At 42.6% G+C, this 26,910-nt stretch overlaps 1 protein-coding gene across 8 annotated transcripts in view; it reads right to left on the bottom strand.

Moving 5' to 3' along the window:
• The window catches only part of FGF9 (fibroblast growth factor 9), a 188,245-nt gene that overhangs the window by 28,118 nt on the left and 133,217 nt on the right, over nt 1–26,910 (bottom strand). For all 8 annotated transcript variants that reach the window (XM_084878655.1, XM_084878657.1, XM_084878653.1 and 5 more), the window contains one exon: nt 8,402–8,505. In XM_084878655.1, coding sequence (XP_084734781.1) covers nt 8,402–8,505 — 104 coding nt within the window. The remainder of the gene's footprint in view (nt 1–8,401; nt 8,506–26,910) is intronic.

Consider the following 26,910-nt stretch of genomic DNA (forward strand, 5'->3'; position numbering starts at 1 on the left):
TTTGCTGTTAAAAATTTTTAATAAAGTTCATTTGTTAAAGTCAAAAAAAAAAAAAAAAGAATACTGACCCACTTGTTCCTGAGAAAAACACAGGGTTAGGTTCTTGCCAGCCTCTCAGCATAACATTGTTGTTCAATATTCAATATATAACCCTATTTTATGTGTGTTTCTGTTTAAGTTAAATGTTGTTGATTTGGTAAAAATAAACTCACAGCCAATAGCACTGTAACCTGTGCCTGAACAAAGCTTGTCTAACACATGCATTTGCCCAATAAGACACATCATATCCTCCTTGCTTTCAGGAATACTAGCACTCAATGCAATGCTTGGGGGCATTTTAAAACACAAAAATGTCAAAAACATGGCACTAACTAGATCCTGAAAAGGACACCTTCTTACAGGGAGTGCTGGAACAAGAAGGCAGAGGTTGCCTTGATGGGCCTCAGCTGGAAGGGTACCCACCAGGCGACTTACAAGGCCAAGGCAACTAATTTCTTGCTTCTCTGTTAATGTTTGCAAGCGACCACAGAAGTGCCACGAGGAATAATTTTAGGATTACGTAAATAAATTGGAAAATATGCAATCTACAAATAATGAGAATCAACTGTATTTCCAGCACCTGGCACATGATAGTAAAATGTGATATCAATAATGCTTGTGGACTTTGTGAAAGCAAGCAAGCATGAGTGTGCAAGTGAGTGTATGGAAGAGTGACTGAGTGAGTGACTGGAAGAGTTATTGAGTGTGTGAATGGAATAGTGACTGAGTGTGTGAGTGAAGTAAAGACTGGGTGTTCAAGTGAGTGAACAAGAACATGGTTATGTAAATGGACCGTGAATGAGTGACATAGCATCTCCTGGTTCTTGATCAGGCTCCCAATAGCATTAATGGGAGGAGCAGGAGATAGGTCTCCCAGAAAGCAGGAAGCTCTGCAACTAAAGACCCATGAAACAGGCTGAGCTGAGGAGCAAGTGCAGGCTCTGTGTGATCTACAGTCTGTTCTGAGAAAAGCAGCACCCTAAAAGGTAGGTCCATAGAAGGGAAGTTTTATTGTATTGTCAGAAACAAGAAAATGGTCCCAGGAGCTCTGGAATGCAGAAGATCAAAAGGGACAGAAGCAGGGAGCAGTGGGAGGCAGGGAGCCAAGGCTTGTTTTCTCCAATGTCATATTCTACTGGTGGTCCTCACATCTCAACTTAGAAATGCACTCAATGTCCTGGATGCAGCAAGGCTCAGGGTAGAAAACCAGGGGTCTGCAGAGTCAGTAAACTTTATAAAGGAAATATCATCTCACAGACATGCTGCTCTTTCCAAATGTATGTCTGACCTGTTCTATAACCAGTTCACTTAAAAACATTAATGAATTCTCAGGAGTTTTTGTCATAAGGTATTTTTTCAATCAAAAGACATTTACAAGCACAAGTACTATCATGTGGGACTCCCTGCCACTTTTTATCAAAAAGGAAGCCTTATATACAAAATGATCAGGAACTACTCTGGTCTCCTCTTCTAGCCTCAAATACTTAAATCATAAACTAGGTGTTTGTAAGCCACAATCTGCATGGTCCTCTTTTTACAGAAAATAAGAAATAGGTACTAATCTGGAATCCCACTTACAATACAGTGACATATTCAATATTTATTAAGTGCTAACTGCATGCAATATATGGTTTAAGTCCATGAAAGACATGGTTTAGTTTCCATGGGAAACTGAAGTGACCACAACCCTACCTTCGCAGAATTCACACTTTATGAAATGGAATTCTATTAGGAGCAATGAAGAACTGTCCAGAGGAAGTTCTTCCACTGAATCCAGAACTCCCACTGCAAGAAACAGCTTTCATTGTGCCTGACTTGGGGCTTCCCCAAACCATTCTCTCAGCTCTCCTCATCAGACCACTCTGACAGGGACTTCTCAGCATACAACAGTGTAGAAGAGGGAAAATGACTACACCAAAGGCAGGAAGAAAGAAGAGTTAGGATCACGTGTAGAACTGTGCCCATCAGGAGGAAGATTCTGCTTGGGAACTCCTGAGACTGAAGAAAGACCATCATTGTGCGTGTTACCTGGTGCTCAGCATGAAAGGAGATGATAGCCCTCTACAGAGCCGTTAGCTATTAAAACTAAATCCTTTGCAGAGCCTATAAGACCTACAGACCTGTGCCCTATAACTCTGGTCATTTTAAACACGGACATTTTAAACACGCCTCAATCAGTAAATGTAGCTACCCTGCTAAACAACATAAACTTAACTAAAATTAAATAGTAAGTACATTATTTAAAAGATGACTTCAACTAACTAATGGCCAGCAGTAGAGATGCTAAGGACCAATAAATGAACCACTCAATAAAAACTAGGCTACTAGAAAGAAAATTGTTCTAAATATTATCTGTGAAGAAAATATTAAAATCCTGTTATAATATGTGATTAATTCTGGTTAAAAAAAAATGTTACTTCCAAAAATGGATGCCCACTCTTATAAGTATATGTTGGACCTGGTTTACTAATTCACCCAAGTTCAAATCATAATTTGTCACTTACTATCTGGGTGAACTTGATTAAGTCACTAGCCACTAATCTGTCACTCTTCTCATCTCAAAAATAAGGACACTATATGAAACAAAATCAAATAATATGGTAGAAGATATTCTTCTGAAGTCCTGCCCTCTTTACCATCAAAGATTACTTGATCCTTTGAAAACATATGCAGTAGAAGGCAATGCTCTGTCACCCAAAATCTGTGTTTAAAACCAATGTTTCCTGAGCATGACTGCTCTCAAGCAGACAAATGACCCTTTCCATTTCCTTTATATGAATTACATTCTTTGGAGACTCTACGTAAAGGACATAACTGGACATCTACCATCAACTCATCTGAAATAACACACACCATGACAAATTGCTGTCTGGTGGTACATGCTATGTGTTATGGTGTCCTGATTCATAAACACAGAGCTTACTCTGCTTGTTCAAATTTCTCTCACAATTGCCACAGCAGAGCACCTAATGGTAACAATGCCTCCCCAAAACCTCCAGAGTCAAGCTACCACCTTCAGCACACCACAAACCCTCCTTGCTAGGACTTCCCACCACCACAATGTTTTCAAAACTGGCATCTGCAGATCCCAGGAAGACAATGGAACTATCCTGGGGGGGTGCACAAATTTTCTATAAGAACATTTTCACTTTGTCTTCTCATTTCATGAAAAAATTAAGGAATTATTTTAAGGCTATTCTAGACCTTCCAGATGGCCTTGTATTACCAGATACTGCCATCTAAGAGTGCAGTTGTGTTTAAAGTTACTTTCAGGTCAAATATGAAAAGGAAATAATATATAAAGAACATTAGCAAAGACCAGGTGACATCATCTAGCCTCCCAGTTATTGAATAGGAAGACGTAGAGGAAAATGTCTTCGCAAGGTGCCAGGGGCTAGGTATTCTGAGTTCAAGAGAAGATGGGCTGCCATGTAACAACAACCTAACATTCAGCAACATCTTAACCTCAGTCATCTTATTAAACCAATCATGCCAATTTGGCTTGTATTGGTCTTATAATTTAGTGTGGATTTTAATATATGTTTTGAATTGCCCAAAGGGGTTTAAGAAGTATGTACATATTTAAATAACAATAAAATCATCTAAGTCAATATGGGATTCTAAGGATCTGAGATATATTTCCTTTTAAAGGGGTGGATACAGTTCTTCGATCTAGAACAGGTGGCTCTCCAGGGTCCCTCACAACTCCCCACATTGTGAAAACACCCCTCTAGTAGCTGGTGGCTCATGTAACTCTCTTTATTCAGTAAAGACAGCCACCCCAACTACTGGATTTACTTTTCTCTAAGACTATACACGTGGCAAACCCACCAAACCTCAGTTATTGATTACATGAATTCACATAAACAGGGCCCAACTGCATCTCTGGAAATATAACCACCAAATCCTAAAGTGAGTAAACACTTACTTTACAAACATGTCTGTCAGGAGGTGGCCAGGTCCTTTCAAGAATTACCTTAAGTCCCTACTGTACCACCTATGAATTCTGGGCTTTGAGCAAGTCACTCAACTTCTTTTGCCTTCAGTTTTAATAGTTAAATAAGACAACTCCTATAGAAAAACTGGACTCTATAAGTGGACAATCACATACTAGGTCATGTATTAACACATTAAATTCAAATGCAGCAAGACTCTGTGTGAGGGCTGTGACAGGATGAGTAGTTGGGTCACGAAACCAAGTGCCAACCGCACATATGTGCACTGCTGAGCCTTCAAGAAACAAAAAGATTATAGATACAAAGACTCTGACTCCAAAAAACATAAGTCCAGTGGGAAAGACGAAGGAATTAAAATTCTGGACAGAATGAAATAAGAGCTATAAAAGGGATACAAACCAGGAATCTGTGTTGTCCTTTTATATCACTTTTGCAGAATCCATGCTATATTTTCTATATCATCACAATTTTAGTAATTGTGCTACCTTTTTTTAATGAAAACATCAAATATTTTTCATTAAATGCAAGATTTTTTTTAAAAAAATTAATTTTTATTAAAATTCTTTTATAATGAGATATTTATCACAGTCAAGTATCTTGAGAACATTCAGATAATTTGGGGTAAGACCCTAAAAATAACTATTTGAGCCTCACTTATGGTCTCTTTAATAAGAACAAAAGTGGCAAATGTAAACATACTCTAATATTTTAATCTTCTGGCCAGGTATGAGTATGAGTGTATGAGTGTGGGTGTGTGTGTGTGTGTGTGAGAGAGAGAGAGAGAGAGAGAGAGAGAGAGAGAGAAATTAACACTCTCTCTTAAACTTCACCGACACAGGAAATCCTAATCTTTACAGTTGAAGGCTTATGTGCCCTAAATTGTCTGTCAGTCCTTTTCTGAGACTCCTATTCATCCCTCAAAATCCAGTTTAAATGGAACTACTCAATTTCCTCAAATACTCTTCTGGGCACCCAAGACACCCCTGCATTTCTCTAATATTGTGCATTTCACATTGCACTGAACTACTTATAATCCTATCAGGTTTTAAGATATTTGTTGCAGTATTATGCACTTAGAACATAATAGGTACAAATGTTTGTGAATAATTTAGCAAATGAGTGAATGAATGACTAACATATAATAAAATAATCTAATTCCACCTCAGAACTAGAATTATTCAGGTTTCCTCAAACCGCACACCATGATACACAGAAATATACTTTTTCCTACTTCCACCTTCTAATAGGAAACCAGAATCCTAGATGTACATTATTCTGAAGCAATATCATCCCATTCACTTCTGACCTTTTAAATCCATTCCCATAAACTTGAAAAGAAAAGAACTACATAGATAAAAAGAGAAACAATCCCAATTTCCAAGATATATTTTTAATTAATTTCTGCTACATTTACACATTCATTTACTTTATACAAGTGTCTGCTATTTTTCCAAATCTCTTTACCTTCTTTAATAAGGTAAACTTCTTTTCAAAGTTTCCTTGGTATTTAGAAATAAAAACTCCACTTTAGTTAACTGAGCTTTACACAACTTCACAATTTTTAGTTTAATGTAGAATCATTGCCTGTTTCTTTCCTTTCCTTCTCTGAATCTTATCACAATGAAATGAGCTGTCTGGGTCATTCCTCATTCCCAAGAGTTATGACCACAAGGCCAATAGACAATGTGGTCCCTGGCCACAGAGAAGCATTGCTGTCACCCTCTCTCTACCCTTTACCTGCATCAGGTACAGTCCCTGGAAAAACAACCTGGCTGCCCAGGGAGTTTTCCTCCCAGCTCTGTGTGTAGGAGGGAAAGGAGCTCACTACACGAACATTTCATGTGCACAGAAAACATCGCAGGTCAGACTCATGAGTGAACCTGAAAAAGCCAAACCATAAACTCTTGAGATGCAGAGTAGGAAGAGACGTTCCAAACAGCTAAGTCATGTTTTTTGTTTTATATATGGGAGTGAGGGCCAGCACCTCACTAATGGCAGAGACAGAATAAGAGCCCAGGTCTCCTGATTTCTGTTCCCGTGCTCCCATCACTACATTTTCTTTGTCTCCAGGCTCAGCCATATCCCCCTGGGGGTGGACACATTATCACCTCTGATCCAGCATGGCAATGGAAGATAGCAATTCTTCCTTCCAGCAGAGTACTAAGTACACACTAGCCACACAATGAGGTCCACACCATATGGTGAATGAAGCATAAAAAGAATCACAATGTTTCATTCATTTCAATCCAATATTCATATATTGAGCACCTTATCATGTACAAGGGCCATAGCTATGTGTTAGGCAACATTAGGGAATACAGAAATACAATTAACACTGAATATCATACTGTACTTGAGTGGCCATGGAAATATAAACAGTGGTACAGAGGCCCAAAGGAAAACACCAGAACTGCTAACCAAATAACTGGGGTTCAAGTTAGAGGTGTAGTGAAGGTTTTTATAAAAGAGGCAATATTTTCATTGAATCTTAAAGAAAGAATGCAGCTTCATCAGATAGAGCAGAGAAAGACATGCCAGAGAAAGGAGTTAACCACACATACAAATTAGAACAGTAAGTGGAAAACTCAAAATACACGGGGCAAGAGGGCAAGAGATGGGACTGGCATAGTGTTTGTGATAATATTGATGGTATCGCTAAAGAATGTGGGGACTGGCCTTTAAAGGCAAGCATTGGAAGGGGTCTGAGCTGAGAAGGATATTCATCTCTGGGTTTTGGAGGTAATTCTCCCATTCCTGGTGAGAATGAACTAGAGATGAGAGTGGTAGAATGCACAGAAGCCATTTAAGATACTTTTCCACAAAGGAAAATCACTGTATGGAAAAGTGTTCCTTGTCACACTTTCCTCCAAGCCTGGAGACACACATGAGAAGGTATGCATTTCTCAAACATGGAAGAAGAGCTTTTTTTTTTTTTTGCTTTTTTGGGATTGACCCCTTTGCTGTGATAAGGACTGTCAACTAGTCCTATGGCTGTGGGGTAGTGGAGGTGAGAAGTCCATTCTTATCCCTGCTCAGGGGCTCCAGAAGCTCTAAATAAAGCAGCTAGAAGTCACAGAAAACCTGGTACAATGGGATTCTTCAACTTTCTGCCTCTGGCCACCTTTTCAGATACTCCAGTCCCTGGTCTTCACTGAGCCCTCGTTCTGTCCCCAGTCTGTGCTACAGAGGGAGCCACACAGGCAGGAGGGCAGCTGACTGAGAGGAAAGAAAGCCACCCAAAGAATCCAGAAGGAGAGACAAGGCTGAGCCCAGACAACAAATGGGAGGCTCCTGTGCTGAACACAAAGTTCCATCTGTTCCTTGTCAAACAGCAAACCGCAGGGGCTGTCACACAGCCATTTCATCTGAAAGATGAGTCATCTCTCTAAGGGGAAGGGGCTCTGACAGGGTATGCAAGGTGGTCGGTCCCCGGAGCAGGGGATAAATAGTCCAGACTCTATTTGTGTTGACTCAGTCACTGCATCCTTGAAAAATGTTTACCTTAATTCATGTTTTATAAACTAACACCTATGAACTATATCTAATATTTATAATCTATAATAATAAAAGTGTAATATGATAATTAGACCAGACAGCCAAACCACCTTCCAGACAACCTTCTGGACGAAGTAAGGAGCAGCCACTGTGGCTGCCAGGGCCGAGCCCCTTGCGTAAATTTCATGCATCCAGCCTCTAGTTTTGAAATAATTTAATATGCATTATTGAAATCCATACACAAAAAACATTTTTGGTGGTGGTACATGATTTGAAAAGTTTGGAGATCATTGTGACAAACCATAGTCTCTGCCATCCAATGAAGGTCAGATTGTATCCTACACACAAAAAGCATTATATTGAGTTCAACTGTGACTGACATAAATTCACATTATATGCCTAAAGGTGAAAAAAAATTGAGGGAGGGACATTTTTTCACACATAAATTTTTATGTATTTGATATGAAAATGGTTTGGCATATGATAAAACATTTCTTAGAAACTTTGGTCTACTGAAGACCCAGGGATAATATCTATTAATAAAAACAATATGATTTGCCCCCAAAAAGTGAAAGAGTTCACACTCTCCTTCCCAACAGACTCGGTTTTCTCTAGGCCAGTGGTTGGCAAACTCATTAGTCAACAGAGCCAAATATCAACAGTACAACAATTGAAATTTCTTTTGAGAGCCAAAATTTTTAAACTTAAACTTCTTCTAATACCATTTCTTCAAAATAGACTCACCCAGGCCGTGGTATTTTGTGGAAGAGCCACACTCAAGGAGCCAAAGAGCCACATGTGGCTCGCAAGCTGCTGTTTGCCGACCACGGCTCTAGGCTATTACAACCTAGAGAAAGTGCATTCAAGCCACTGTGAGACATAAAGGCTGTGAAGCCTCTCACAATACTTACTGATCCGTACAGCTCCCCCTTCTCATTCATGCCGAGGTAGAGTCCACTGTCCACGCCTCGAATGCTGACAAGGCCCACGGCTATACTGATAAATTCCAGAATGCCTACAAGACAACAGGGAGAAGGTGAAGGGCAGGTCAAGCACAGAGCACTGCCCTGAGTTTCAGCATCACTAGAAGTTTCAAAGAGGACTGAGGTGAGCTCCCAGTTGGGATAATCTCACACTCATTAAGAAAGTGTCTTTTAGAACCACTGCCAAAAAGAATTGACTTTTATAATAATGATACAAAAATACTTATCAACGTGACACATAACATTTTAAAAATAAAAGGCTGATATGTACATAAATATGCTGAGAAGTGATAGGACATAACTAGTGTACATATTCTAATTAATCTAAAAGAATATAATTGGAGAGAAAAATATCCAGTTTTACTCCCAGTTGATAAATGTGAAATTATATATTTGTGTGTGGGCATAGATTAAAAAAAAAAAATTCTATTCAGAGAATGGTCTTATGTTCCTCAAAATAAAGAGTATGAGGTGCTAAGTTGATTGGTTTATACAGAACATTATCCCCTCTCTACTGTATAGAGAGCTCCATCTGGGACAATAAAATAGCCTACTCATATCTCAAATATTTTTGCTTAAACAAAGTATCTATTATTGCTATAGTTATCTATGCCTCATGGGGATACTTAAGCAATTAAGATAACACAATATTCTGAAAAAAATGCAGATTCCAAAAATATTCTTGATTTTAAATAATCATGGAATATTATATCCCAAAAACAAATCAACATAATTACCTTTTATTTCCTTCTTTCTGCTTACTTACCTCACTAAGAATAACTACCTATTCTGGGCATAAATCCAGGATTTTATGGCTATACAACAACAGCTTCAATGTCTCTAACTATATTGTTGTTTAAATATGATTACACAACAGGACATTTGGGACAATGCTAATATTACTCATGCTTAACCATGTTTTCAATTTAATAATAATAAAAGTATAATATGCTAGTTAGACCAGACAGCCAAACCACCTTCTGGACTAAGCCAGGGCTGCGAGGGCCGAGCCCCCTTGCATGAATTTTGGTGCATCAGGCTTCTAAGTTTTGTGACAAAGTACTAGACTTTATAAAAACCTTGCATTAATGTATACCAAATATTCAGTTGTTTTCTAAAAAACGCTTCAACTATTGAAAAACTTACAACTTAGAATAACATTGGCCTATAGTTAGTCTCATGTGACTGATAAAAAATAAATTATATGGGTTTTTAAATAATTAATTTTTCAGCTCTCACAAAACAGACTGTGTTACAACGAAAAGAAGACATGACAGCCTGGTAATGTGGCTCAGTGGTTGAGCAATCACCTATGAACCAGGAAGTCATGTCCAGTTGCAGGCTCAGTTCCTAGTGTGGGGCATGCAGGAGGCAGCCAATCAATGATTCTTTCTCATCATTGATGTTTCTATCTCTTTCTCCCTATTCTTTCCTCTCTGAAATCAATAAAAATGTGTATTTTTTAAAAACCACAAAGAAGACATGACAAATACATAGTGATGAAGGGAGACAAGACTTTGGGTGGGGTACACAGTGGAGTATGTGGATGACCTTATAAATTGTACAGCTAAAAGTTATAGAAAGCTATTAATCAACATCACCCACAATAAATTTAATTTTAAAACAAAATACATGGAGGAGACAAAATGGCAGCAGAAGAGGCAGATGTGTCCTGAGCCTTGTCCTGGAGTAGATAGAAGGAGCAACTAAATCGAATAACATCCACCCCAAATTGGCAAAGGAGACACAGCTGGTGAGACAATTCGCAGCTGGGAAGGGCAAAGGACACCTGGAGATGGTAAAATCAGGGATCTGGGCTGGAGAGAGCTGCGAGACCTCTGAGCCCGAGGGTCAGAGGGAAACTGCACAGCACCAATGCTGTGTCCCTTGGGACAGGCATAACATCTCACTGTGGAAGCGAAGTCCACAGGGCTGGGTGACAGGAAATTATAGATCGAAGCCCACAGCCATGAAAGGGCAGCCTGAACAACTGCCCAAGCCACGCTGGGCCAGAGGGAGAGGGGCTCGCAGGGGCGCAGCTCTTTACCCTCTTTGGTCTTTGCTTTTCGCTAAACCCAGTTCATAGGACCTTTCAAATATAAACACTCACCCAAGGCCAGGGTGCAGACCTGTAGAGTCTGAGGAGAGGAGCAGCTTGGGGAGAGGTGGCTGTGAGTCTGGCACTGGGACATACCTGACTAGTGGGACCTGGGCACCCATTTTCTCCTGAAGAGATAGCACCGCCTTGCAGTCTCCAGGCAAACAATACCGCCACACCCAGACTACACCCCAAGTGGTACAAAGGATACAAAAATTTTTTTAAATAGTCCCTGAGAGACGTAGACTGGCCTGAAGATTGGTTATTTAGTCCCCAAACGCCATAAGGCAATCTCCCAACTATAGCCCTGTCAGAAACAGCTGCTTGAGAGCTTGAAAGATTAAGGCTGAGTGGGAAGATGGGTCCTGCCTGCTGGCAGTCAAGGCTGTGGAGACAGACACAAACAGAGGAGCAATGGACTACCTGGAACTTCAATAATCTAAAAGGGAACTGAGAAGTGGCAGACAGTACAGAAGAGTAGGATCTTAAACCAGCCCCCATGGGACATAACACTCAGCAGAAAGCAATGACACCTCACTTTTTAATTTTAATTTTAATTTTACTTAATTTTATTTTATTATTACTTCGTTGTCTTTTACCGTTTTCTATATTTATTTTTTTATATTTCTTTATTTTTATTTTTTCTTGTATTATTTTTCATCATTCTATTTCTATTTTTTCTTTTTTTAATGGGCTAAATGTATTTATCTTTTTAAAATTTCTTTATTGATTAAGGTATTACATATTTGTCATTATCCCCCCATTACCTTCCCAAACCATCCCCTACCCCACTCATGCCCTCACCCCCCTGGTGTCTGGTGTCTGTGTCCACTGGTTAGGCTTATATACATGCATACAAGTCCTTTGCTTGATCTTTTCCCCTTATTCCCCACCCTCTCCTACCTTCCCTCTGAGGTTTAACAGTTTGATGGATGCTTCACTGTCTCTGGATCTGTTTTTGATCATTAGTTTATGTTGTTCATTATTTCCCATAGATGAGTGAGATCATGTGATATTTATCTTTCTCTGACTTATTTCACTTAGCATAATGTTCTCCAGTTCCATCTATGTTGCTGCAAATGGTAGGAACTCCTTCGTTTTTAGCACAGCATAGTATGCCATTGTGTAGATACACCAGAGTTTTCTAATCCACTCATCTGCTGGTGGGCACTTAGGCTGTTTCCAAAACTTAGCTATGGTGAGTTGTGCTGCTATGAACATAGGGGTGCTTATGTAATTGTGCTTCTATGAACACAGGGGTGCATATATTCTTTCTGATTGATGTTTCTAGTTTCTTGGGATATATTCCTAGAAGTGGAATCACTGGCTCAAATGGGAGTTCCAGTTTTAGTTTTTGGAGGAAACTCCATACTGCTCTCCACAGTGGCTGCACCAGTCTTCATTACCACCAGCAGTGCACGAGGGTTCCTTTTTCTCTGCATCCTCACCATCACTTGTCTTATGTTTATTTGTTGATGACAGCCATTCTGACAGGTGTGAGATGGTACTACTACATTGTAGAATTGCATCTCTCGGATAATTAGTGGCTTTGAGCATGTTTACATATGTTTCTTGGCCTTCCTTCTGTCTTCTTTTGAAAAGTGCCTATTTAGGTCTGTTGCCCACTTTTTTATTGGATTGTTTATCTTCCTTTTGTTAAGTTGTATGAGTTCCCTGTAAATGTTGGAGATTAAACTCTTATTGGTGATAACATTGGCAAATAGGTTCTCCCATGTAGTGGGCTTTTTTGTTTTGTTGATGGTTTCTTTTGCTGTAAAAAAGCCTTTTATTTTTATGTAGTCCCATTTGTTTATTTTCTCTTTAGATTCCATTGCCCTAGGAGCAGTATCAGTGAAGAAGTTCCTTCGGCGTATGTCTGAGATTTTGCTGCCCATGGATACCTCTAGGATTTTTATGGTTTCCCATCTTATGTTTAAGTCTGTTATCCATTTTGAGTTTATTTTTGTGTATGGTGTAAGTTGGTGGTCTAGTTTCAGTTTTTTGCAAGTATCTGTCCAATTTTCCCAACACCATTTATTGAAGAGACTATCTTTACTCCATTGTATGTTCATGCCTCCTTAGTCAAATATTAATTGGGCATAGTGGTTTGGGTCTATTTCTGGGATCTCTATTCTATTCCATTAATCTATATGTCTATTCCTATGCCAGTGCAATCTGTTTTGAGAACAGTGGCTTTGTAATACAGCTTGATATCTAGTATTAAGAACCCTCCTACTTTGTTCATTTTTCTTAGGATTGCTGCAACTATTCAGGGTATTTTTTATTCCAGATGAATTTTTGGTGAGTTCGTTCTATATGCCATTAGTATTTTAATAGGGGTTGCGTTGAATCTATAGATTGCTTTGGGTAGTATGGACATTTTAATGACGTTGATTCTACCAATCCATAAACATGGTATGCTCTTCCATCTATTTATATTTATGTCTTCCTCTCTCTCTCTCTCTCTCTCTCTCTCTCTCTCTCTCTCTTTTTTTTTTTTTTTTTTTTTTAGTGTCCTGTAGTTTTTTGCATATGGTCTTTTACCTCCTTAGTTAAGTTTATTCCTAGGTATCTTTATTTTTTTGGTGTGATGGTAAATTGGATTGCTTTTTTAGTCTCTCTTTCTGTAAGTTCACTATTGTTGTATAGCAATGCCATAGATTTCTTGGCATTAATTTTGTATCCTGCTATATTGTTGAATTCATTTATTAAGTCTAATAGTTTTTTGATGGAGTCTTTAGGGTTTTTTATGTACAATATCATGTCTCGAATAAAGACAGTTTTACTTCTCTTCCAATTTGGATGCCTTTTATTTCTTCTTGTTGTCTAATCACAATGGCTAATACTTCCAGTACTATGTTGAACAGGAGTGGTGAGAGTGGGCATCCCTGTCTTGTTCCTGTTCTTAGGGGAAATGGTTTTAGTTTTGCCTATTTCTATTTTTATTTTATTTTATCCTATTTTTATTTTTTTATTTTTAATATATTTTATTGATTTTGTACAGAGAGGAAGGGAGAGAGATAGAGAGTTAGAAACATCGATGAGAGAGAGTCATCGATTAGCTGCCTCTTGCACACCCTCCACCGGGGATGCGCCCGCAACCAAGGCACATGCCCTTGACCGGAATCAAACCCAGGTCCTTCAGTCCCCAAGCCGACGCTCTATCCATTGAGCCAAACCGGTTTCGGCTATTTTATCCTATTTTTAACTAATTTGTTTTTTTCTTCTTTCTTTCTCTCTTTCTTCTTACCCACTCATTCTCTTCCTTCTTCCTCTATACTGAACTGAGGTCCTCCCCTTATTCATCCAATTCCTTAACTTTCTTTCTGAATATAAGCTCAGCCTCTACAGATTCTGCCCCCACACTCTTTACTGGGTGTTTGTTATTTGCATTTTTTTTAATCTGTTTCTTCTGTGGTGTTTTCTCCATATATATATAATAAAGTCCTGATATATGAAATTTGTGCTGGGGAAGGGGTTCATCAGCCCAGCCTGTACCCTGACTGCAATCTGGGACCGCTGGCTCCTAACCACTTTCCTGCCTGCCTATCTGATCACCCCTAACCACTCACATATCTGTGTGATCACCCCTAATACCTCTGCCTGCCTATCTGATCACCCCTAACTGCTCACCTGCTTGCCTGATAGCCCCTAACCATCTGTCTGCCTTCCTGATTGACCCTAACCACTCTGCCTGCCTGATGTCCATAACCACTCAGCTGCTTGCCTGATAACCCCTAACTGTTCAACTACCTTGCCTGATCACCCCTAACCACTCACCTGCCTGACTGATTGCTGCTAACCACTCTGCCTGCCTAATCGACCCTAACTGTTTGCCTGCCAGACTGATCACCCCTAACTGCCTCTGCCCCTGCCACCATAACTTCATCCAGAAGGACATTTGGAATGACATCCAGAGGTCATTCAGCTGTCTGGTCTAATTAGCATATTATGCTTTTACTATTATAGGGTTTTTTTTCCTCTTTCTTCCTTTTTTTTCTTTTTCTTTTTTCTGTTATGACTTTTTCTCTCCTTGATATCATTTGTGCTCTCTTTTCTCTCCCCTAATTCTCTTTTCACTGGTGGTCACTTATATTGGGGTTATCAGTGTCATGAGTACATTCTTGTTTTGTTCCTTTGTGTCATGTCTTAGCAAGTTGCATTTTTTCCTGTTTGGTCAATGTGGTAGAAACTGAGGCACATAACCAGACACCCAGAGAGGAGACTCCATCCACAAATAGGTCAATAACACTCCAACCCAACTACAGAGGCAAAAAGCAGGCAGCAATGAGGGAGAGCACGTGAGTGAGGGAGGGTGCAAAAGGGGAGTGTGTAGGCGTGTCGGGTGTGTGTGTGTGTGTGTGTGTGCGCGCGCGCGCGCGCGTGCGGAGTGAGGGACAGTTACATCCCGCAGGACCTTCGGGGGCAGGCAGACCCGGCTCACCTAGCCAGGCAGCTTACACTACCATTATAAACAGTCCAGGTGTGGCCAGCACTACCGTAGAGGCTATGCCTTCTTGAAAGGGAGAGGAGCCATGATGGAGCCCAGCCTCACCTCCACCTAGAATGCCCTCAGACACCACCAGAACTCAATAGCCATGCCCTAGCACATGCACACATGCACACATGCACAGGTTCTGTGAGTTCCGAAGCGTGCTCCCCTCTGGCCGGCCCAACGCCTTAGCCCAGGGCATCTTAACCACACAAGCACCAACAGCACAAACAGACCACCCCCGTCCAAGGAGCAGCAGCCCCACAAGAAGCCCGCCCCCCATCCGAGGAGCAGCAACCAGGCACACAGCCCACCACTGTCCGAGAAGCAGCAGCTGTGTAAGAAGCCCGCCCGGTCTGAGGACCAGCAGCCATGTTAGCAGCCTGCCCTGTCTGAGAAGCCACAGGCACACACACAGCCCCAGTTTGAGGAGCAGCAACCCTGTGAGCTGCCGGCCCTTTTGAGGAGCAACAGCCAGGCAAATAGCCCACCCTCACCAGAGGAGACATCATAACTGCCAGCAGCTGCAGGGAAACCAACCATTGTCTCACTAATTAGAAAGGTGTTAACAAGGAACTCAGAAGGCTGGTCAAACTTGAACCTCTGAAAGGTCAGAGCCAACCACTCCCTATCAAATTGAGACAATGGTGGCTGAAGCAACTTCCCCACCAAATAATCATGTAAATCCTTACTGATAAGATAATCTGCCTGTTACTGGAATTGCCTGCCTAAGGGCAATGGGTGTATCCCAAACCTGAATAAAAAGGATTGCAAGGCCAAAGCAAAGCTTAGTCCTCCCACTAGATTTGGGCTTCCGCCTGGCCCCCATTTCCCAAATTAATATTTTTTTATTCTCTTTCATTGTGTGTGGCCTTCTCCAGAACCAGAACCCTGAACCTGAACCCTGAACCACGCTGGACGTGAAAGGGGTTCCCACAAGCAGCCATGCTAGCAGCGCCCAACAGAGGAGTCACCACCAACTGAAGAACAGCCACCACAGTAGCGATTTTCCAAGGAGCAGCCACAGCCTGAGAAGCCGATGCCACCAGCAGAGCAGCACCCACCGGACCCAACCCCTAGATGCTTTGGTGAGAGCAAAAATGGGGAGACAAAGAAACCCCCAAAGGAAACACAAGAGGAATTGTGAGAAAAAGAGCTAAGTGAAATGAAGGCATGCAATGTCAGAAAAAGAATTCAGAATAAGGGTCATACAGTTCATAAACCAGATGGATGAAAAAGTCAACAACTTATGTAAGAATAAAGAAGAAATAAAGAATTGATATGGCTGCAATAAAAAACACCATGGAAAGTTTCAACAGTAAACAAGGAGAAGAGGAAGACCGAATTAGCAAATTAGAAGACAGGGGGGAAAAACACACACAAACTGAACTGCAATTAGAGAAAAAAATTAAAAGACTAGAAGAGAATCTATGAGAGCTTTGGGACAACATGAAATGAAGCAACATAAGAATAATAGGGGTGTCAGAACAATAGGAAGAGGAACAAGGGTTAGAAAAGCTATTTGAAGAAATAATGACAGAAATCTTCCCAAATGTGGGGAAGAAAAAAATCACACAAGCACAGAGTCCCAAACAAAATGAACCCGAAGAGACCCACACCAAGACACATCGTAATTATGATGGGAAACATTAGGACAAAGAGAGAATCTTAAAGACTGCAAGAGAGAGACGGAAAATTATGTACAAGGGATCTCCCATTACATTATCAAGTGATTTCTCAACAGAAAAATATCAGGCCATAAAGGAATGGAAAGAAGTTTAATTCTAGAAAATTGGATTCAGCAGTACATCAGAAAGACCATACACCATGACCAAGTAGGATTTATCCTGGGGATGCAAGGATGAAACAATATCCACAAATCAATAAATGTGATACATCACATAAACAAATTGAGAGATAAAAAACACAGTCATATAAATTGATGCAGAAAAAGTATTTGACAAAATCCAACACCCTTTCTTGATAAACCACTGAGAAATGTGGAAATAGACAGATCATACCTCTACATAATAAAAGCCAAATATGACAAACCCACAGACAACATCATACTCAATGGAAATAAACTAAAACCATTTCATCTAGGAACAGGAACAAGACAGGAATGCCCACTTTCACCACTCCTGTTTGACATAGTACAGGAAGTGCTAGCTATAGCAATTAGACAAGAAGAAGAAATAAAAGGTATCCAATAGGAAAGAAGACATAAAATTGGCATTATTCGCAGATGACATGCTCAAATCTCAGAGCGAAGGTAGGGGAAGGTGGGGGTAAGAGGGAACATATCAACCAAAAGTCTTGTATGTAAGCATATAAGTTAACCAATGGACATAGATACCAGGGGGGTGAGGGCATGAGGGAGGGAGGAAGGATGTGGGGGGACAATGGGCTGGTAAGGACCCATATGTAATGCCTTAATCAATGAAGAAAGAAAAAAAAAAATACATGAATTGCACACATATACTGAGTGGCCAGATTATTATGATCTCTGAACATATGATCTCTGAGATTTGAGCATCTGATTGATGCTTCTCTGTCTCTGGATCTGTTTTTGTTCATTGGTTAATGTTGTTCATTGTAATCTACAAATGAGTGAGATCATGTGATACTTACCTTTCTGGGACGTAAGTATGCAAATTGTCCCCTTGACCAGGAGTTCGACCAGCAGGCAAGCCAGCCCATGTCCCTTCCCCCTGGCCAGGCTGGCCAGACCCACCCATGCACAAATTCATGCACTGGGCCTCTAATATATATATATTGAGTGGCCAGATTACTATGCATTCAGAGATCATAATAATCTGGCTAAAGCAATGGATTCCAAGGCAATGTGAAAGACAAGAGATATTTCTTATAAAGGGGCCTTCCTAATTGTATTTTAAGCACAAAATACAACAAACGTCTTATGTTTACAATTCACAGAATATCTATCTGAACTTGAAAATATTTATTTTTATGGAATATGAAATACAGTGTGGAAAAACAGAAAGCAAAATTACAAATTACATTTCAGATCTGAAACTCTGTGACTCTGTAATGAAAGATAAACCAAAAATAAACAAGTTTCCTAGTAGTCTTTCATACCTCACAAAGCCATTTGAAAGATAAATATGGTACTATTTCCATGAGATTCATTTCACCCTCACTGCAATCAGTTTGTTGCATTATACTATTTCTAACTCTTACGGTTGAAAATAATTAAAAGTGTGGCATTTAACTGCCATTATGAGTCACCTACACGTGAATCTCTTCTTAGCTACCTGAAAACACAGCTCAATATAGGTCACAGTTACCCTAAAATTAGTGTTAGGAATTCATTAATGTCTAATTGTCATCATAATAAAACTAGTGGCCCAGTCTATAAAATTCGTGCACACAGGGGGTGTCCCTCAGCCCAGCCTGCACCCTCTCCAATCTGGAACCCCTCACACAGGAATCGGACCTGAAACAGTAGACATCCCTCTCGCAATCCAGGACTGCTAGATCCTAATGGCACATCTGCCTGCCTGATCGCCCCTAACCACTCTGCCTGCCAAACTGCTTACCCTCAATTGCCACCCCACTGGCCTTCTCACTCCCACTGCCTCCCCACTGGCCTGCTCATCCCCTACTGCCCCCCTGCCAGCCTGTTCGCCCCCAACTGCCACCCTTGCAAGCCTGATTGCCCCAACTGCCCCTTTTGCTGGCCTGCTCACCCCCAACTGCCGCCTGATGGCCTACTCATCCCCAACTGCCCTCAACCCCCACCCCCGCTGACCTGCTCACCCCCAACTGCCCCCCCCCCCCCACCACTGCAGGCCTGCTCGCCCTCAACTTTCCCCATCGCCAGCCTGATCACTCCCATTTGCCCTCCCCTCCAGGCCTGAACACCCCTAACCACTTTTGCCTCTACCCTGCCACTATGGCTTTGTCTGAGCGGTGGCCAAGGAAGCCAAACCCCCGATTCCCACCCACTCCTGCTGGTTCCATGACTCCAGCCAACAACGTCATCTTTGCTGTGGCAATTTGCATATCCCCTCCTAATTGGCTGTGGGCAATGCCATCTTTATTGCAAAGTGATGGTTAATATGCATATTACTCTTATATTCGACTAGAGGCCCCGTGCATGAAACTCGTGCATGGGGGCAGGGTTGTATGTGTCCCTCGGCCAGCCTGCACCATCTCCAATCTGAGAACCCTCGAGGGATGTCCAAATGCTTGGTGGGATCGGACCTATACTGGCATTTAGACATTCCTCTCACAATCCAGGACTGCTGGCTCCCAACTGCTCACCTGTCAGACTGATTGACACCTAACTGCTCCCCTGCCGATGTGATTGCCCCTAATTGCCCTCCCCTGTTGGCCTTGTCACCCCTAACTGCCCTCCCCTGCTGGCCTGGTCACCCCTAACTCCCCTCCTTTGCCAGTCTGGTTGCCCTAACTGCCCTCGCCTGCAGGCCGGGTCCCCCCAACTGCCCTCTCCTGCCAGCCTGGTCACCCCTAACTGCCCTCCCCTCCTGGCCTGGTCACCCCTAACTCCCCTCCCCTGGTGGTCAATTTGCATATTACTATTTTATTAGATAGGATAGGATGAAAGACAGGAAACATTTGCCCCTTTGGAGGTCTGACTCATTAGGTAAATCATGTCATCAGGAAAAAGCTTAATCAAAACACTAAAAAATACTCACAACCCTATTAAAATACCAACAGTATACTTCACATACCTAGAACAAACTTTCTAAAAATTCATATGGAATTAAAAAAAAAAAGACCCCAAACACCCTCAGCAATCCTGAGAAAAAAGAATAAAGTTGGAGGGATCACAATACCAGATATCAGGCAAAATTACAAAGCCACTGTTCTCAAAACTGCCTGGTACTGGCACAAGAACACACATAGAGACCAATGGAATAGAACAGAGAACCCAGAAATGGACCCAAACCACTATGTTCAATTAATATTTGACAAAGGAGGCAAGAGCACACAATGGAATCAAGATACTCTCTTCAATAAATCGTATTGAGAAAATTGGCAGATACATGCAAAAAAATGAAACTAGCCCACAAACTTACACCGTACACAACAATAAACTCAAAATGGGCAAAGGACTTAAATAGACACTTCTCCAAAGTGAACATACAGAAGGCTAAGAAGCATATGTAAAAATGCTCAAAGTCACTAATCATCAGAGAGATGCAAATCAAAATGACAATGAGGTACCACCTCAAAACTATCAGAATGGCTATCATCATCAAGTTAACAAATGACAAGTGTTGGTGAGGATGTGGAGAAAAGGGAACCCTCATACACTGCTGGTGGTATGCAGACTAGTGCAGCCACTGTGGAGAACAGTATGGAGTTTATTCAAAAAATTAAAATTGGAATTCCCATTGACGCAGTGATCCCACTTCTAGGACTATACCCTAAGAAACCAGAAACACCAATCAGAAAGGATATATGCACCCCTATGTTCATAGCTGCACAACTCACCATAGCTAATATTTGGAAATAGCCTAAGTGCCCATCAGCAACTGAGTGGATAAAAAAGCTGTGATCCATTTACACAACAGAATACTACGCAGCTATAAAATAGAACTCTTACCATTTGTAACAGCATGGATGGACCTGGAGAGTATTATGCTAAGAGAAATAAGCGAGTTACAAAGAGATAAGTATCACATCTCACTCATATGTGGAATCTAATGAACAAAATAAACTGATGAACAAAAATAGATCCAGAGACACAGAAGCATGGAACAGACTGTCAAACCTCAGAGTGAAGGCAGGGGAGGATAGGTTGGTGGGAAGAGATCAACCAATGAACTCGTTTGCATATATGCATAACCCATGGATACAGAGAATAGGGTGGTGAAGGTCTGGGGTGGGGAAAAGGGGAAGGCTAGAAGAGGTCAATGGAAGGAAAAGGCAAGACATCCATATCCTATCTAATAAGAGAGTAATACCATCACTCCAACACACAAGACGGCTGCCCCCATGTGGATACAAGATGGCCAGCAGGGGAGGGCAATTGTGAAGGACCAGGCCTGCAGGGGGGGGGGGGGGGCAGTTAGGGGTGGCCAGGCTGGCAGAGAAGGGAAGTTGGGGTGACTGGGCCTACAGGGAAGGACAGTTGGGTCTGCAGGGGAGAGCAGTTGAGGGGGAAACCAAGCCAGCAGGGGAGTGGTTAGGGGGTGATCAGGCTGACAAGCAGAAGCGGTTAGGGGCAATCAGGCAGGTGAGCAGTTGGTACTCAGCAGTCCGGGATTGTGAGAGGGATTCCAGATTGGAGAGGGTGCAGGCTGGGCTGAGGCACACTCCCTCCCCCCGCCCGCCAGTGTACTGGGCCTCTAGTACAGTATATAAAAAGCCAGGGGCTGGCACAACAGAAACTGGACAGAACCAAAAGGCTGTGTGGGGTGACCAGGCTGGTAGGGGGGCAGTGAGAGGCAACCAGGCTGGCGGGGGGGGGGGGGGGCAATTGGGGAGACCAGGCTCACGGGGTGGGGCAGTTGGGGACAACCAGGTCGGCAGGGGGGCAGTGAGGGCTGACCAGGTCAGCAGGGCGGGGCAGTTGGTTGTGACCGGGCCAGCAGGGGGGGGTGGGGGGGGAAGCAGTTGGTTGTGACCAGGCCAGCAGGGGGGCAGTAAGGAGAGACCAATCCGGTGGGTGAAATTAGGGGCAAACAGGCTGAAAAAGGGATGGGGGAGTTAGGGGAGACCAGGTTGGGGGGAGGGGGGTGTAAGGGGCGACAGGCCAGCAGGAGGGGGCAGTTGGGAATGACCAGGCCGGGGGGGGGGGGTAGTTGGAGGTGACCAGGCTGGCAGGGCAGCAATTAGGTGCGACCAGGCTGGCAGAAGGGGGGCAGTTGGAAGCAACCAGGCTGGCGGGGCGGGGGGGGGGGGGGGGGGGGAGCGTGGGAGCAGTGAGGGGTGACTAGGCCAGCGGGGGGATGGGTGTGTGTGTGGGTGTGTGTGTGTGTGTGTGCAGTTAGAGGTGACCAGGCCAGTGGGGGCAGCAGTTGGGGGCCACCAGCAGGCAGGGAGACAGGGGTGACCATGCCAGCAGGGGGGCAGTTGGGAACAACCAGGTCAGAAGGGGATGGCAGTAAGGGGCAACCAGGCTGGTGGAGGGGCAGTTAAGGGTGACCAGGCCGGCGGGTGTGGAATAGATGGGGGCAATCAGGCCAGCAGGCAGAGGGAGTTAGGGGTGATCAAGCTGGCAGGAGGGATAGTTAGGGGCGATCAGGCAGGCAGGCAGGTGAGCAGTTAGGAGCCAGCAGTCCAGGATTGTGAGGGATATCCGACTGCTGGCAGTTGGACATTCTCTGAGAGTTCCCAATTAGAGAGGGTGTAGGCCCGAATTTTGTGCACTGGCTCCTTCCCTCCCCTCCCCTTATATATGTGTGTGTGTGCATGTGTGTGTGTGTGTGTGTGTGTAGCCCTTTGCAGGAAGATTCCTGCAACAGGGTTTCCTGCTGTGGTCTCTGCCGCCCTGCCTGATTCCCTCCCTTCTCCCCCTCCCTGCTTGCTTCTCTCCTATCTCCCCTGCCCCTGTCCCACTTGCTTGCTTCTCCACAGCTTCGCTCCCTTCTGCAGCACTTGGCTTCTGCTGTCATCAGTCTTCACTATACACCTGGATATGCAGATTAACCGCCATCTTGGTTGGGTTAATTTGCATGATCACCCTGATCGGATGGTGGGCGTGGCTTGTGGGCATAGTGAAGATATGGTCAATTTACATGTTTCTCTTTTATTAGGATAAAGAGCCAGGGTTCATAATGTCCTAAATGACTGAACAGACAACCAAACACTGGAAGTTAGTCCTTCTCCGGGCTTCTCGCTGGGCCTGATCCTCAGTCCCATTGGCAGTCAGTGCTGGGTCACTGCCTGCAGCGGTGACAATTAGTGCTGGGTGGCCGAGGCAGTTAAGGGCGATAAGGCTGGCAGGGGAGGGCAGTTGGGGATGAGATCAGGCTGGATTGGAGAGCCCTTGGGAGCAAGATTAGGCCAGCAGGGGAGGGCAATTGAGGGCGATCAGGCAGGCAGGCAGAGGGACTGGGGCAATAAGGCAGGCAGGCAGGCAGGTGAGCAGTTAGAAGCCAGTGGTCCCAAATTTCGAGAGGGATGTCTGACTGCCGGTTTAGACTCCATCCCCCTAAACCAGCAGTCAGACATCCCCCAAGAGGTCCCTGATTGGAGAGGCTGGGCTGAGGGACCCCCTCCCCACTGTGCACTACTATGTAATAATTTCAACAATAAAGATTAAATCTATAATAATAAAACTGTAATATGCTAATTAGACCAGATAGCCAAATGACCTTCTGGACATCATTCCGGATAAAGATACAGCAGCAGGGGCTGAGGAAGAGGTGGTGGGGGGCAATCAAGCAGGCAGGTGAGCAGTTAGGGGTGATCAGGTAAGCAGGCAAAGGTGGTTAGGAGCTATCAGGGAGGCAAGCAGAGGTCTTAGGGGCGATCAGGCAGGCAGGCAAAATGGTTATGGGTGATCAGACAGGCAGGCAGGCAAGCAGTTAGGAGCCACTGGACCCACATTGTAAGGGTGCAGGCCTAGCTAAGGGACTCCCCCCACTCCCGTGCATGAATTTCATGCACCAGGACTCTAGTTAATAAATAAAATAATTTAGAATAGAATAAATAAAATAATTTAAAAAATACATCTTCCAAGAGGGTATATATGTGACCTTCTCTAGACAGGAGGTAGCTCTGAAAACTAATAATGAATATTGGCCAATGGTGACCATCAGGCCCAACAAGAAACAGGGTGTATGTGACCTCACAAAACCATCTGACTGGCTGGTATGAATAACAATGACAATCTAATGAGTAGCTAAAACACTTGAGAATTTAGCCTGGGCCAAATGAGAGGCCTTCTCTCATTCAATCCTCAATATTTTTTAAATTCTCACCTGATTTTAGAGATAGAGGAAGAGAAAGATGGAAAGTGAGAATGAGAAACATCAGCGTGAAAGAGAAACACCAATTAGTTTCCTCCAGTATGTGCCCTGACCAGGGATTGAATCCACAACCTAGGTATGTGCCCTGACCAGAAATCAAACCAGCAACATTTGGTGTATAGGACAATGCTCTAATCAACTGAACCACTGGCCAAAGCTCATTACAATATTTTTTTTAATATATTTTATTGATTTTGTACAGAGAGGAAGGGAGAGAGATAGAGAGTTAGAAACATCGATAAGAGAGAGTCATCGATCAGCTGCTTCTTGCACACCCCCTACTGGGGATCTGCCCACAACCAAGGTACATGCCCTTGACCGGAATCGAACCCGGGATCTTTCAGTCCCCAAACCAATGCTCTATCCATTGAGCCAAACCGGTCCCGGCCATTACAATATTTTAATCTCCAGTTTTACAAATGGGGACACAGTTTTAAGGGTATTAAATAATTTGGCTGCAAGCAATCAGACTCTAAAACCTATTTCCTCATGTATTGCATACATCTTACAATTAGTTTCACCTTTTTTTTCATGGATCCATGATTTCTATATCATTTTTATATGGTTATTCCATGATTAGTGACTATAAGATGTTGCCTAGGTCAGTCTCCACAGATCCCATGTGCAAGATTAGGAATTATAGAGGAAATGAAAATGGATGAGCCACTAGGATTGCACTCTCTTCTCACACAGACCTTAGGAAGGTAGGCATGTCTTGTGTGCGTAGACTATTTGCCCAAACCATTTATATTAATATAGCACTTAGCTTCTTCTATTATAGAACTTAAGTTCTAAAATTATTATTATTACATACCTTGGAAATGAAAGTATTAAGATATCTATCTTGTTTCAAGATAGCTATAATTCATTGTATTGACTCATTCAATGGACAAACTATTAATGACTATTGTAATCCAAGCATTGGGCCATTTGCTGAGTATATAAGGATGCATAAGATATAACCTGGGCCTAATAACCTCAAAGGACAAATAAGCAGATGAATATGATAACTATGTGGTGAATGCAGTGAAAGGGAGCCATTTAGGGAACAGTCAGTGTCCAATGGTGGATTTGGGAAAGGGAGTAATAAGGACTTGCTAAATGAAATAGTACCTGGAACAAGCCTCCAAGAGGCTTACCATGTGAAAAGGAACTACCTATCTAGTGACCCCAGGTGGAAAAGATTTCATTACCTCAAACATACATATCTCTGCAACTCCTTGAAAAGTAAAGACCTCAAAAGAACAGCCCACACTGGAGAAGAAACCCAGGTTCCCCAAAATATGTGTTCAGTGCTGGGGCCCCACCAGCAGGTGAGGGGATCCTAAGGCAGGAGTGGGATGTGGATGCTATGGGGGCATAGGATACCAAGGATCAGAACTAAATCCCACATCACCCTGCTTGGCCTCAGAGGATGGCTGGTTAGCCAGTGACGGTTAAGATTCCTCAGGGAAGGGACAACCTAAGACAGGCACAGTCGAAGAGGGGTCATCAGGAGAGAACTTGGGGATCAACTGAGGTGGGGCACAAACCCTCACCCCCAAAACTTTGCAGGGGCCTGAAACCTCACCCCTCCTGAGGGAGTCTCCTGCCCCCATGGCTGCTTAACTTCCCATGCCCAGCTCAAATAGGGAACCAGGTAAAAGACAGAGACTTGGCTGACAGCAGTTGCCCTGGCACTACAACAAGACTTGTTTGAATTGTATTGTAAACATGGTGTGGGGAAGTGGGTTTTTGATATCTAAATCCAGCCTACCACCAGGAATGCTCAGGGCCTACTCAAGAAGGCAAATAATCCTTTCCCCTAATATTTACACAGTAAAATAAGATTGTTTTAGCGTAATAAATTTGACAGTACAATAGTAGACAGGTTTTCAGGCTAATTTAAATTGGCTAATTGAAATAAGTGAATATTCTAGAAAAACTAATTGCACTGGACAAAAAGCTGTTCCTAAAGTGTTAACTAAAATTTTTATTGGTAGTTCATCTCAGGATAAAATCTCACAACAGGAAATGAAACTAAAGCAGTCATATTATAGTGCAAAAAATTAAAATTTAAAAGCTATCAAGACTACATTATAAAATTTTCAAAAGCCTCCTAATATTTAAATCAAAAAGGGGGAAAGTAGAAGAATATCATGTAAGGAAAAATATCCTGTAAGTAAATTACATCTAGAAAATTTGTACTTTAGAAAATTAATTGTAATGCTATCATCCAGACACCCTTGAAAAACACACATGGTGTCAAAACAAGCCAGAGGAAAATCATTTGGGCAAAATTATTTTGTCCTCTGAAGAATGCAGCTCTGTTAAGTATTGGGGGCTTTTAAACTAGAAGGCTGTTTAATATATGCCAGAGTGGAGCAGCCTCTGTCCACCATAATACTTCCTAGAGTTGACCTTGTTATGGCGTTGCAGAGATATGTATGTTAAGGAGTTGCAGAGATATGTATGTTTGAGGTAATGAAATCTTTTCCACCTGGGGTCACTAGATAGGTAGTTCCCAAATCAAATTTATAGAAAATATTCCTTTATTAACTTTTGGTGGAGAATATGTTTGTATATTTTCAGAAAACAACTCCAAGACCATGTGGATTCTGGCATCAGAGAGGAATTGACAGGACTACTGCAACCATGAAGACAGAAGAGAAGCAGTCCAGAGATGGAAGATGCTGAGGACGCCTTGCCATAATAGCAGTCAGCAGCTGTGTGTCACTGCAGGTTGCCCAGGACCAAACTAGAGAGGGTCATACCTGCATTACCACCATTTTTCCACCATCCAGAACTGAAATATCATTGCTGACATATACACATAAGGAACTGTTTGACATTGAAATTGGGTCTCAAAAGAACTGGTGGCCCAGAAAGAAACTCACTA

The sequence above is a fragment of the Pipistrellus hanaki genome (assembly GCF_964339955.1).
Source record: "Pipistrellus hanaki genome assembly, chromosome: 3".
Classification (NCBI taxonomy): Eukaryota; Metazoa; Chordata; class Mammalia; order Chiroptera; family Vespertilionidae; genus Pipistrellus; species Pipistrellus hanaki.